Source organism: Phoenix dactylifera, chromosome 4 (assembly GCF_051530095.1).
Source record: "Phoenix dactylifera cultivar Ajwa chromosome 4, Ajwa_hap1_PhDact_Kaust_v1.1, whole genome shotgun sequence".
Taxonomy (NCBI): Eukaryota; Viridiplantae; Streptophyta; class Magnoliopsida; order Arecales; family Arecaceae; genus Phoenix; species Phoenix dactylifera.
Window position 1 is genome coordinate 44312184 of NC_143193.1, and position 12566 is coordinate 44324749.

At 36.3% G+C, this 12566-nt stretch overlaps 1 protein-coding gene across 2 annotated transcripts; it reads left to right on the plus strand.

The window, feature by feature from the left end:
- Positions 1-755: 755 nt before the first annotated feature.
- LOC103719646 (C2H2-like zinc finger protein) lies at positions 756-12140 on the plus strand. 2 transcript variants are annotated; one of them, XR_015977203.1, is made up of 10 exons: positions 756-956; positions 4764-4789; positions 5211-5295; positions 5398-5607; positions 7358-7480; positions 9470-9527; positions 9600-9673; positions 10035-10123; positions 10196-10323; positions 11709-12140. XR_015977203.1 is itself a non-coding variant. In XM_008808985.5 (10 exons), exons 1-9 carry the CDS (start codon positions 876-878, stop codon positions 10263-10265), a joined length of 816 nt encoding a protein of 271 aa, XP_008807207.3. In that variant the 5' UTR covers positions 756-875; the 3' UTR covers positions 10266-10268; positions 11709-12140. The 2 variants fall into 2 exon arrangements, 1 of the variants encoding a protein (XP_008807207.3); XM_008808985.5 differs by having other exon boundaries at positions 10196-10268.
- Positions 12141-12566: the final 426 nt, after the last annotated feature.

The window sequence follows — 12566 nt, forward strand, 5'->3', positions numbered from 1 at the left end:
ATAACCTATTTAGATATAGCTCTTATAAACACAATACCCCTGCAGCTCGAATTTTATGGGAGGATAAAAGAATCTACACAGGTCTTTTTGGCTTTCATGCAAGCCAAATAGGCCTATAAGCTGACCCTTGCATGAATACCCAAATAGACTTTAGGACTCGTTTGGTTTGCAAAAAAATATCCTCATCAAAATATTTTTCTTAGAAAGCCACTGCTGGGGAAAGTGGATTTTACATATTTGGTTGATAATGAAAAAAATGACATATTTCAAAATAGCTTATGTTTGGTCAGACATCTGCTTTTTTTGGAAAAATTATGTAAAATATCTGTTATGCCCTTGATAAAGGGAAAGACTAAGGCATTTTTGAAAAAAATATATCTTAATTCTTAGTTAGTGGGAATTGAACTTTTTCATGTCCCATATAGATTTTTCTTTTTCATAAAATATGTGAATCTTATTCCTATAAAGCTACTTTTTCATCTCTCTTCTTTGAAAACTCTAACTAATTTCTGTTGACCTTACTTTTCTTCCTTCTTTTTTCGCCAGCCAAATAAGTTCTAAATATTTTACATAAAATATAAATATAAAATTATTTATTTAATACATTTGGTTGGATGATTGGGTTCACTTAGGTTAGGATTAAGCTTAAAGCCCTAAACTCAAACTCCAAGCTCAATGTAGGTTAGAATGCCCGTTTCCGCCAAGACCATACGAATTCTCATAGCCTCAGCCCAAATTGATCCAGCAAATGGACAGTAACAGTAGGTCCGGCACAAGCGAGTCAGTCGGGAAAAGCCTAAAATTGATAGACTGCGAGCACCGTCGAGTCGTCTCGCAAGATATCACAGCGCGGAATTTCTCTCCGTCTCTCGAAGATGGGACGGAGGGTAATCGAGATCGCGCTTCTTCTCCATCTCTTACTCTCGCTCTCGCTCCATGGAGCCCGTGCTCGCCAGGTACCTACCTTTTCCGAGACCAAGCCCTCGGCTTCTTATACTGTTGTGATCACTCGAATAATAGTTTGGTTTGGATTCAGTAAACCAGATTTAGAACTGTTCCTGGATTCTGTTTAGATTGTTAAATTCTTTAGGTTTCATTCTTGGTTTGTGTTAAGATTTATTATATTCTTTAGATGAACTATCGAGATGATGCTGGTCGGGAATGAATAAATTTTGTCGATCTTGTACAAAAACCGTCGGACCTAATTGTCTCTTCGATGGAAAATATGCTTATTTCGTAATTTTGTTAATAATTTGGCAATTTGACAAACCATTTCATGAGTTTAAGATAGTTATGCTAAAAGCAAATGGAATTAAGGAAATGATTATTGGATTAACTAATGTGAATGCGCTTTCTCTCATCGAGCCGGCCGTCGACTGGCTAGTTCATGAGGATGTTGGCGTTTTGCTTTTGTTTCCAATAGTCATCTACTCGTGACTGGCTGTTAAGCATCAGAATTTTTTTAATGTTGTCAATTTGTGGGGGTCATGACTAACAATTTTCCTTCTTGGATTTGACTTTTGAGGTTATTTTTCCTTGCATTGCATACTTTTTATGATACTTCAAATGAAGATGGATTCTTTGGGGATCGTTCCGAAAAATTCTGGGTGCGTAATGACAGCATGAAATTTGTGAAGTGGTGCAGAAATTCAAGAGGGTTATTTATCCTTAATTATTCACAATTGCTAGGACAATTGAATGTGTTTATTGATTGTGACTCCCCAACCCTTATACTCCCTGTCCATCACATGCTAGCTCCCAGGAAATAAGGCCCATTTGTCACATGGAATAACAATAACGGAGTCCTTAGAGTGTTCTTGGCTTAGAAATTCAATTTGGATTTTTTATATGGTGGGGTTGTCGTAATGGCTTAGGATCGCACATGTGCATACACACAAGTGCGCATGCATACACACACACACACACTCACAAAGAGAGAGAGATATATAAAATTCTCTTGGTTGGTGAAGTTAAATCACTAAATTCCTGCACATTGTTCAATGATCACATGTATCCATACCATATCTGTAATTTTTTTTGGGGAGCATTTTGATTAAACATTCTATTTTAATGGAATTAATTTTAAAATAAGTGATTGATACAAAGTTCTTTAAGCTGATTCCTTACTTGTCATGTGAGAACAATTTGATTTTGCCAAAAAATTTGGTCTCCCACTAAAGTATATGGCTTGTTCCCTGAATTGAAGTTGGTTGAAATCAAAAGGAAGCGATTTTGCAGAAATTTGAAAAGTTTGTCCCTTTTTTCTGAGTTCTGACATTGACAAAAGACCTTCACAATAACTTGGAATGAGCTAGTTGCAACACGATAATAAGGATTGAAGTGTCATTGCTATGCTTTTGTTGGCTAGGATTGGCTAAATACAATTCTTGTGTTGTTATGTGTTGACATTTTACACATACTAGCATGGAAATATGTAATTCTATGGAAAGATTCACTGTGAACAAACTAAGATGCTTATATTATTTAATTATTTTAGACTAGACCAATTTTAGCTGCTTTTTAATAATGTTGATGTAGAGACAATTTGGGAAGATTGATTTTACAAAAAAGTTAACATTAGATCTATTTAACTTGTAAAAATATGAAATAAGACTAAGATTTGTGCAATAACTTGCACAAGGTAATTGATTCATGTTCTAGAGCAAGTTCTCGAGTCAAAAGAGAAGAAAAGCGAGCGAGGAAAGGAAAATATGAAGAAGTAAAAGGTTAGAATGCTTCTGAAAGCATTTGGCCCAAGGTTCGCTGTACCGGTCGGTACCGAGCGTACCGTATCCGTACCGATGGATACCGGTATCGGTACACCAATATCGGTGCGGTCGGTACCGAGCGTACCGACACTCGGTACGCCTATACTAGTGCGGCACCGGTACGGGGTTCGGTACCGGTACGGCGAACCTTGATTTGGCCTCAAATGCTTCCCAAGGAAAATCAGTGGTGGATCTCTCAAAATCAAAATCCATATCATTCATCATGGTCTATGTTATATAAAATGCTTAGAAAAAAAATTATGTATTTGCAAGGTATTTTTCTTGTGCATCAAATGGATGCGAATGGATGATTCTAATGGTTCATACTACATTGTGGTTTGATATCCGGTAAAAAGCATCCAAATCAGCTGAAATTTAGTATCTCTATGTTTTAAGAAATATTTAGATCAAGATCAATGGGTTGGATTTGTAAATTATATATCATATAATATATTTTTGCTTATAAGCTATATTCCTACTATTATATTGTTCTAGTCCGATGCATGGGAAAGAGAATGTCAAAACAAATGATTTTCAGACTCAAGGCATCTTATGTAATATAAATCATGATTAATGGTGTGAATTTTGATTTTGATATGTCCATCACTGATTTTCACTAGGAAGCAATTGAGACCATATGCTCTCAGAAGCATTCTAACTCTCTCTCTCTGTCTTTCTTCCACCTCCCAATATATGTGTCGTTGGTAGCATGAACCAGTATGTACATGATGGTGCCTTATCAGTCTGCAGTATGTTGCATTGTCAATTTATGTGCTATAATGTGCAAAGCGCTAGCACAACATAGCACATGGCGCAATGAATACCCTTCCAATGCCAGCAAGGCATGGCACTATTGCTAAACACTTAATCCTTGCATACTCAGACCTAGATCTAATGGATGTAAATGAGGAGCAGAATAGGACCTGTGTATAGAAAGGTAATAGAGAGTGGGGTTCAATTTGCCAAGGCAACTTCCCCTTATTTTGGTTTTCTTTCTTTCTTTATTTTTTCCCCTCTTTTCCTTGTTTTCCTTTTTTTTCTCTCTCTGTTTATACTAGACATCTTTAGCCATGATCTCTTACTCATGCATAGTGAGAGAAAACTACTAATACATTTGTTTTTCTGGTTTTTAAGCCTATTTTAAGTGGTGGGGATTGTAATTGCTAGTGTGGAAACTCAATCTAGATGGCCGATCATGTATTTTGCATCAATTGAGATTTGGGCTAATCACTATAGGTATGACTATTGCATAGCTCCTTCTCATTCTCTCTTTATACCCAAAAAGAGAAAGGTATTAAAAAAATAATGATGCTACCAGAATTTTAACTGCATGGACTACTTTATATACCCACCAGCTATATGAATTGGGATTGGCCTTGTTGAACTAAGTGTCTAGCATCAGTAGTGTGATATTCAAACAAATTTTTCTTTGTTTTTAAGAAATATATTTCTTTCCATAAACACGAGGTCATGGTATGCTGAATCGGCCCGTACCAACCGGTTCAGCCCGTACCAGACTGGTCCGGTGGCTTATCGGTACGGTTTCGCCGTGGAAACTGGTTTGTGCCGGAGTCGGAGAAGAAAAAGAGAAACAACGAATGAGTGGGGGAGGGAGGAGAAGCAGCCCTCACGGCCTCCGCTGCGTCCCCGCGGCCCTCCGCGGGAGTCTGTGGCCTCTCCTTCTCCCCCCCTCCCCCTCTCGCTCGCTATTTTTCTTCTCTTTCTCCGGCTCCGGCTGGGCTCTTCCGGTACGGGCCCGGTACTGAAATAGTACCGAACATGCTGAACTGGTTTGGTCGCCGACCGGTACGGCTTCCGGTATCGGTTCAACATACCTTGCACGAGTACTGTAGCTTTATTTTGTTAATGTTATGCTTGAGGTCATGGTGATCTATCCATTCTGATAGGTTTTTTTCTTGTGCCTATGTTAATATAACAAATTGATATTCCTTAGTCTTTTTGCTGATTCCCTCATTTTTTTCTTCTATGCTCCAGGAGGCTGAAGGGGCTGCTGGAGCAAGGTAATGTGCTTTCCAAAGTCATATAGTTTCTTCTTTTGTATTAATTCACAATAAGTTGTTTTATTAAATGTGTACAGATCTGTACTATTTAGCTGAAACTTTTATTGGTAGTGTATAATTACATACCTGTTTAACACCCCGTCTTTTTTTTTCTGAGACAAAACTTATGCAAGTTTTAGATCTTTTAATGCATTTATTTTAAGAAGATATGCTTATAGTCTTTGACATCATCTAGTTTGGGATGATTGCAATGTTCTCTAGGATCAGTTTGGCTTTTCTAATGAGGAAACCTGAAAAACTGTAACAGTTTAGACAGTTTATCTCAGAATTTTTAGATCATGAAGTTGTTCCAGATGTCCTCCTGGTGTCTATATTTATGCATTATTCAAAAGATTGATGTTTTGCTTGATCTTATGTTCAGATCCCTTTTGCAAGAAGTTGCACACAAACATGAAGTGCATTGTTCTAGAGAAAGAAGTAGAACTGCCTGGAAAATTATTGAGGAGGTATGATTGTGGTAGTGCCGTAGTGGTGCAGTGGGGGCCCTAGCCTACATTATTTGTTTCTTTGGTTGAATATTCATTCTAAGATTTCCATAATTGATGCAGTATCTGATGCCATTTGTGGATCAAGAGCAGTATCAAATTTCAAGCAAGTGTAGACTTCATCCTGAGAATGACATGTTCCGCGAACAGGAGCAGCACAAAATTCATGGGGATTCAAATGAGTGGCGCTGTGGATTTTGTAAAAAAAGCTTCCGTGCAGAGAAATTCCTTGATCAACATTTTGATAACCGACACAATAATCTACTAAACGATGTATGTTTCATTCAGAACATAAATAAATATATGAATAATAATGAAATATTTACATCAATCAGCTTGCTATAACTGTTACTTTCTTTGGATTTTGGATCTATAACCAATGTACACAAGATAGAAGATGAAATGAAAAAGGCAAGACTAAAAAATAATTATCCTATGCCCATTATAAGGTGATGCTGCGTGGCTCTTCATGGATATGTTGCATCTTATGACCAACATATTATCTCCTTGCCCATATCATTCTTTGCAAGCAACTTTATTTTATCAGTTATTTAACTTTGACATCCTTATAAACATCAATAGTACCGCCCTTCAATTCTAAATAACCATCTGTTTATATGTGTATTCCTTGTCACTTATCGGTCATCAGTTAATATATTGATATCATATGCCAGTGTTTCCCGGTTATGAATGCTTGACATTAGCTCCTTTTTTCTGACTTGTAAATATTAAACCATGATAATTAGACCACTACTATATTCATTTCTTAGTGGTATATCATCCTCTTCTCTGAGTACGCAGATTTTATACATGGTACAAGAGCTCTCATGTGGAAGAAAGAATATTAAATATTAAAAGAATATGCATAAATAAAGAAGAAATGGCAGAGAAATGACATGTCTTGTTTCTTATCTGAGGTTGGTGGGGCCACCTCTTTTTTAAGAAAAAATAACCATATTGCTCTCTGGAAGTGGTTGGCCTTCATGTTTTAAGACAACTCATGTGTGGCTTTTAAACATGGCTTAATACGTAATAAACTTGAATGCTAAATACCTTACTCTGTAATCTGCAACACTACCCAAAAGTTGGTTTGGTAGATACTGTAGTGGCTAAACTTAGGAATTAAGATGATGCTTGTCAAAAGAGTTATACGAAGAGCCTTTTGTTAAAAATACCAACAATTCCTTATTTTCTTCCTTATTGACATAATGTATCATGTTATTACTTCTTAGCTTTCAATTCTTATTTGATCATATGATAATACATATCAATATGCTATGTTATTTCATAGTATATAGGTTATTAGTTGTTTGTGCAAAGGTTTGGAAACTTGGTTGCATTTTTGATTAGGTGGACCAAGTTTGGAATTTCAGCAATTATTGCTCAAGTTCCTGCCTTCAGCCAAAATAGTTAAGAGAAATTACGAAATATCAAAAATGTTTTTGGGAGAAATAAAACAGAACAGGGAATAATATATTAGGTAATTTGAAAGCTTATCTTGTTGTTTGCAAACTTTGAATTTATGGTTTTCAACTTTCTGTTTTTGGGATAAAAGTGTGGAAATTGTAAAACATTTGAGAAACCAAGACAGGTCAAAGTGTTATTGTGTAGTCAAAGTTGTTTGAATACAATCTCACTATTGAACACCTAATGATGTAATCATGTTGATATGCCGCTTTCATTTTTCTATATAATACATCTGAAATAATGAAAAATCTCTAGTGTGTCTTGATGCCAAAGTAGGTCTCTTGACTCACGAGGTTGGGCTTTTCGATCATGTTTTCTCAACTTATGTCTTGACTGCTTATGAGTACTCCATAAAAGTGATGATGGCATTTCCCACCCCCTCATATATTGATTTACTAATTGATATTTTTCATCTCTTATAATGTAAATCCTAAGTGTGTTGATTAATTTTAGGATCTTATCAAGTTTTGTAACATGCCACATTTAAATTTGTGCTTCTATTGCTCAAACAAATTTTAACTACACATTGAAGTTTGTGAACTTTTAACTATTCCAGAGTCAAGGACGATGCTTGGCAGATCTATGTGGAGCGCTGCACTGTGACCTGATGGCTGACTCCAAGAAGACCAAGACCAAATGCAATCCTGCAGCTGCTGCTAGAAACCGCCATCTTTGTGAGGTTCTTTCCTACCTCCATTACTTTTGTAGGATCATATTTCATTATCTATAACAGTCTTTTGAAATCTTATTGTTCATGATTCATGCAGTAAAAACGATCAGAGACAGCTAGCTGTACCTTATGCATGAATATTTCGAGATAAGCTATGTTTCCATAGCACATTTCATGCAAATACAGTTAGAGATTGTGGCATTATGAACTCAGTTCAGTTGAAACCTGGAAACAACTATCCTTGAATTCTCAGTCAACCGTTCACGCACACAAGAAAAACAGAAAAAAATGAAAATGATTATAGATAACAAATATAACCATCTTATGAAATAGTATTCTGATTTTTAGTTACATATTGCAGTGAAGCAATGGAAAACCATAACCAAGTAAATAGGTTGTGTTTGCAACGTGCACATGGATACTTTGAATTGTTTTCCCTGTCCGTAACCAATAAGTATTGGGTACTAATAAATGCGTGTTGGATACTTACTCTAAAATCCTATTTTTTAAAATTAAAAAAAATACTATGGATACACTTGAGATACTGTTGGATACATCTGGTGATAAGGAGCCGGATTTTCTTTCTTTCTTCTTTTATGAATGTTGTCCTTTTTAGGAGTTTGTGATATTGATATTCTTTGTGGGGTATAGATTGTGGTCTGCAGAATAGATAATTACTCATTGATGGGTTCAAAAGGTTCAATATTGATATCCTATTTTTCCAAGATTTGCCCTCTAGGCGTATGATATCTTGTTGCATCTGTGTCTAGTATTTGTATGCATGCTTCGTAGTGAAACACCTTGTTCTTGTTAAGATCACATGATGAATTAGATATGAAATATAAAATAATTATACAAATCTGTTTTTTTTAAAATTAATAAAAATTCTAGATTCATTAAAAGATTCAGGTGAAAATTAGTCATTGGCATTTTCCACAAAGTTTTGTTATGCCCATTTAGTAAGTTAGGGCTTGTTAGCAATTGTTTCCTTTTAATATTTTTTGCTTTTTTAAAACAGAAATAGCAGTAGGGACGAGAAAAAATGCTGATACTTAAGTGAGTGTTTTTCCCCCTTAATTACTAAATCTTCAAAGTTTATGGTAATTTTACTTTCAAAACTTTTGGAAATAAAACCAAAACATAAAGCAGCTGCCACTCCCCCACCATTGCTTGCCATCAGTGCTTCTCCACATCACTCCAAAACCATGATCATGACTGAAATTTTCGCTCGTACCACCATCACCTCTCCACTGCTGCTGGAAGTGCTGCAATGGTAGGTTGCAGCCCACCATCACTGCCAACACAAGCACGGTCACCTCCTCTGCTGGCATCCCCACTCCAGTGCCAGACTATTGAATGGTCATCTCCACCATAACTAGTACTTATGTCACTGTCTTTTGTGGCCATCACTAGTGCCACTGCCAGTTACAGTTTTCCTCACCATCACCACCACCAAACATGTTTTAGTGTCTTCTCTTTGAAAATGAAACATTACCTGATGCTTCCTTCTTTAGAATATCAGAAACAAAACCAAAGCATTTGAAGACCAAAGTAGAAAATTGTCAATTGTGCCAAATACAACCATAGTTATCTGAATAAAATATTGAGTATCCCGCTGTCCAGGTTTCAAACTTATGAACAACTTAGTCCAGTTCGTGATGCAATTATGATTAATCTATTTTCCATGAATGCAGATCATGTGATGGATTGATTGTGTGCTGCAATAATGTAAAACTAATTTACTTTCCAATTTATTGTCCCCATTTATGTTTAGTACCATAAAATCAACAGAGTGCCCTATATGAGTATGTAACTTCAATCATGTAAAATGACTGGTTAGAGGACCTCCTTCGTTAGCCATATCCAGCAACCTATGAACCACTGATAACATCATTGATCAGAGTTAGGATCAATTGATTTAGTCTACATTGATATTCAGCTTATTGTATAGCCTATATGAAAATGATTATTGCATTATTAATCTTTTATCTGCTTCAGAGCCTTGCAGATAGCTGTTTTCCCACTAACCAAGGTCGCACGGCAAGCCATCTTCATGGTAATTTAGCTATCTAAACAATTCAATATACATCTTATTATAACATGTTGTTTGATGCAATTGTACTTGCAGAACTTTTCTTACGGCAATTCTGTGATGCTCACACATGTAGTGGAGGGCAAAAACCCTTCTCTAGAGGGGGCAAGGTAACAGCCTTCCTGATTATGCTGTCATATTTTTTTTTCTCCAAAGTTTGGACTGCTGTGTAAGAACAAGCAAATACCATCTATTGCAGTCTCTTGTCATTGTCATGGAGTTCATTTGCAATGCAAAACTATACATGCCAATTTTATTTTTGAAAGGTCACAAGTCCAATATTTTAATTCTTGGCTCATTCTGTTCTAGAACTTCATTTGGCAGTGCAATGTTCTATATTCTTTTTTAGAGATACTCATTTCTGACTGGTACCCACCATTTAATCCAATCGAATAAAAGAAAATCTAAGTGGCTCATTTTGATGTCTTCTCACATTTTTTGTCTCCTCTTCGCTCCCCTTAATCTGTGCAGAAGCAATCAAGCGTATTTTACCTTGCTGTTTGCATATTGACAGTGATGCTGTTACCTCTGTTCTATCTTTTGGTTTATTTGCATCAGAGGTATGGATCTCATCTACATTCTGTTCTTTTGATGGTTCCAAATGATGCTTTGATACCCTCTTGTCTTTGCAGAGAGATGAGGAAGGGCACTCAAGATCTGAAACGTATATCAAAAACAATGCGCAAGTCAAAGCCATCCTAGGTGGTAAGTCTCAACAACATGCAGCAACTTTAAAAGGTCACATGTCACCAACTTCAAGGTATCCTAAGATCACAGCTCATGTGTTACCCATGCAAGCTAGCTTATGCAGATGACAGCTTTGTCCACCAAAACAACATTAGGTCAAGCTCTTCATGACTATTGGATTCAACAAGCTTATTTTCAATGAATAAAGGGGGAAAATGTGCAAATAACATCAGTACGTTAGTTACATTCCAACATCTGAAAATGGAAGACTTGCATGAGTGACTTGATCCCTGGATCAACTTTTATGCAGGCAAATGAACCTTAAGGGCCTAAGGTTGCACAAGTGATGGCCATCCATTTGGTAAAAAACTGCTAAAGTTCTCTCCCATTCCATGTTCTTTACATATAAACAGCCTGTAAGTAAAGAATATATCAAACTATTATATTGTTGGTTTCCCTAAATTTGTCCCACATCATTTAGAACCTGAGAGTTCTCTAATGATCCTTTTTGATACGGTATAGTGAGCTCCACAATGTCCTGCCTTTTGGTTGGTTTTCTTTGGATACCTTATGTCTCTCAGGTGTAATTTCATGCCTATCCATCTGCTCTGCCTGCCTTATTCATGCATGCTGTATTCGAGCAGGCAGTCATTTTTTACATCTGTCACAGTGTCCAAACATTTCATATCCATCCTAGCCTACAGAATTTTCCCCAGACCCCCTTAATGTGTCTGTATATCGTATCAGACAATTCATTATAATTGCCATAAACTCATCTTCTATCTGATAGTGGGTTCATGTAAGGTATTTTTCTAGTGCATGTAGCATTAATGATATTTTTTCTAGGAACTGTATTATATAGTTCCATGTTTTCAGTTGACATTATACTTCTTAGTGCTCTAAGTATTAACACCTGAATAACCACAGCATCTTCTCCCTTGTTCAGAAGTTGCCAGGTTGCATACTCATCAAGTATATTGGTGGCTGTACCACTGACTGGGGATCAAATCCTGCCTTCATCAGGGTAGGGTGGGGTGGGTGGTCAGGAGTATCATTGGAAAATGCCACTTTTTTTCTTGCTTGCTGGAATCTTGAGGTTCCTACCTGCATGATTTGTGCCCTCACTTAAAATCACTTTCCTTTTTAATTACTTTAATTTTATATTATTTGCTCCGGGTGCTTTATGTGCAAGTACATAATATCCACATATGTGAGGCATCAGAAATGGGACCCCACTGCCTAGGAGGCCTTTCTACTGAGATCTGCTGTGTCACCAGTTTTTAGTAGCTACTTAGCAAACTTCCAACGCTGACTGCAATTTGCAATCTTGATTTCATTTATCACTGATTTTTATGGAGAAATGGCAAGGAGAAGTGCTTTGTATAAAGATTTTATAACAATCATAATTTTATTAGTACCTTAATTTTCCTAGCTAATTGCTTATTGTCCATGAAGCAGGCATGTTGTATATTTGAATGCTTATGGGATTGCATGACGTTCATGGGTTGAAGAAGGCATTATGCATCAAAACTTGCAGGCAGGTTAAGCTGGTGCTGAGCTGCTTCACTGAGTCTCCTCCAAACTCCTTGTAAAATTGCTTTGAATTGACAGAGGTTCTGTCCAACCTTTGTGTTATCTGGGTCTTCACCTGTCTACCAAGAATGCAGTAGTGCAGTTCATAAATGAGAGTCCAAATTTGTCATTTCCTTCGTGCAGGCCACTACTTGAGTTTTGTACCATTGATGATATAATCTGAAATGCCTCAACAAAACTTCCTTCCTTCTTTGGAATTGTATGTTCGACAAGAATTGTAAGCATTCGGCATGTACTCGGACAGAAACTGTTTAATTTTAAAGAACCATGAATCACGATATGCTTAATTCTGCCCCAGGTAATGCTCGTTGAAATTCGGAATGCAGAATGTGCTACATACTGAAAATCTGTCACCATTTTCGTCAAACAATTTATCTGATAATATTCAAGTTATACCTTTGTCACCACCTAGTTATTATCTTGCTCTTTCTTTCTTTCTGCTAAGAATTTATGCTCTTGAAATCTAGATAATTGAAGGTCTTACTGTAATTGAATAAATGTCCTCCATAGTAAGTTGAGAAGTTATTTTTTGAATAAATAATTAAAATTTTCTTGAGGTTCATGTTTATTATACTTGCATCCAATTGTTCATAATATGTATATTTACATCCAGTTAATAGTTAAACTGTTTTTCTTATGTGAAAAAGTCAAAATTACTTTTGGATGGAAGAAGGATATACATATTTTTTTTATATTATTGGGCAGCTGATATGTCACTTAAAA

Bases quoted from the DNA above. Each gene is read 5' to 3' on its own strand.
- LOC103719646 (XM_008808985.5), top strand. From the start codon at position 876: ATGGGACGGAGGGTAATCGAGATCGCGCTTCTTCTCCATCTCTTACTC. The intron at 9,528-9,599 runs GTAATTTAGCTA...TTGTACTTGCAG, and splicing joins CACGGCAAGCCATCTTCATG to AACTTTTCTTACGGCAATTC. The intron at 10,124-10,195 runs GTATGGATCTCA...TTGTCTTTGCAG, and splicing joins TTGGTTTATTTGCATCAGAG to AGAGATGAGGAAGGGCACTC.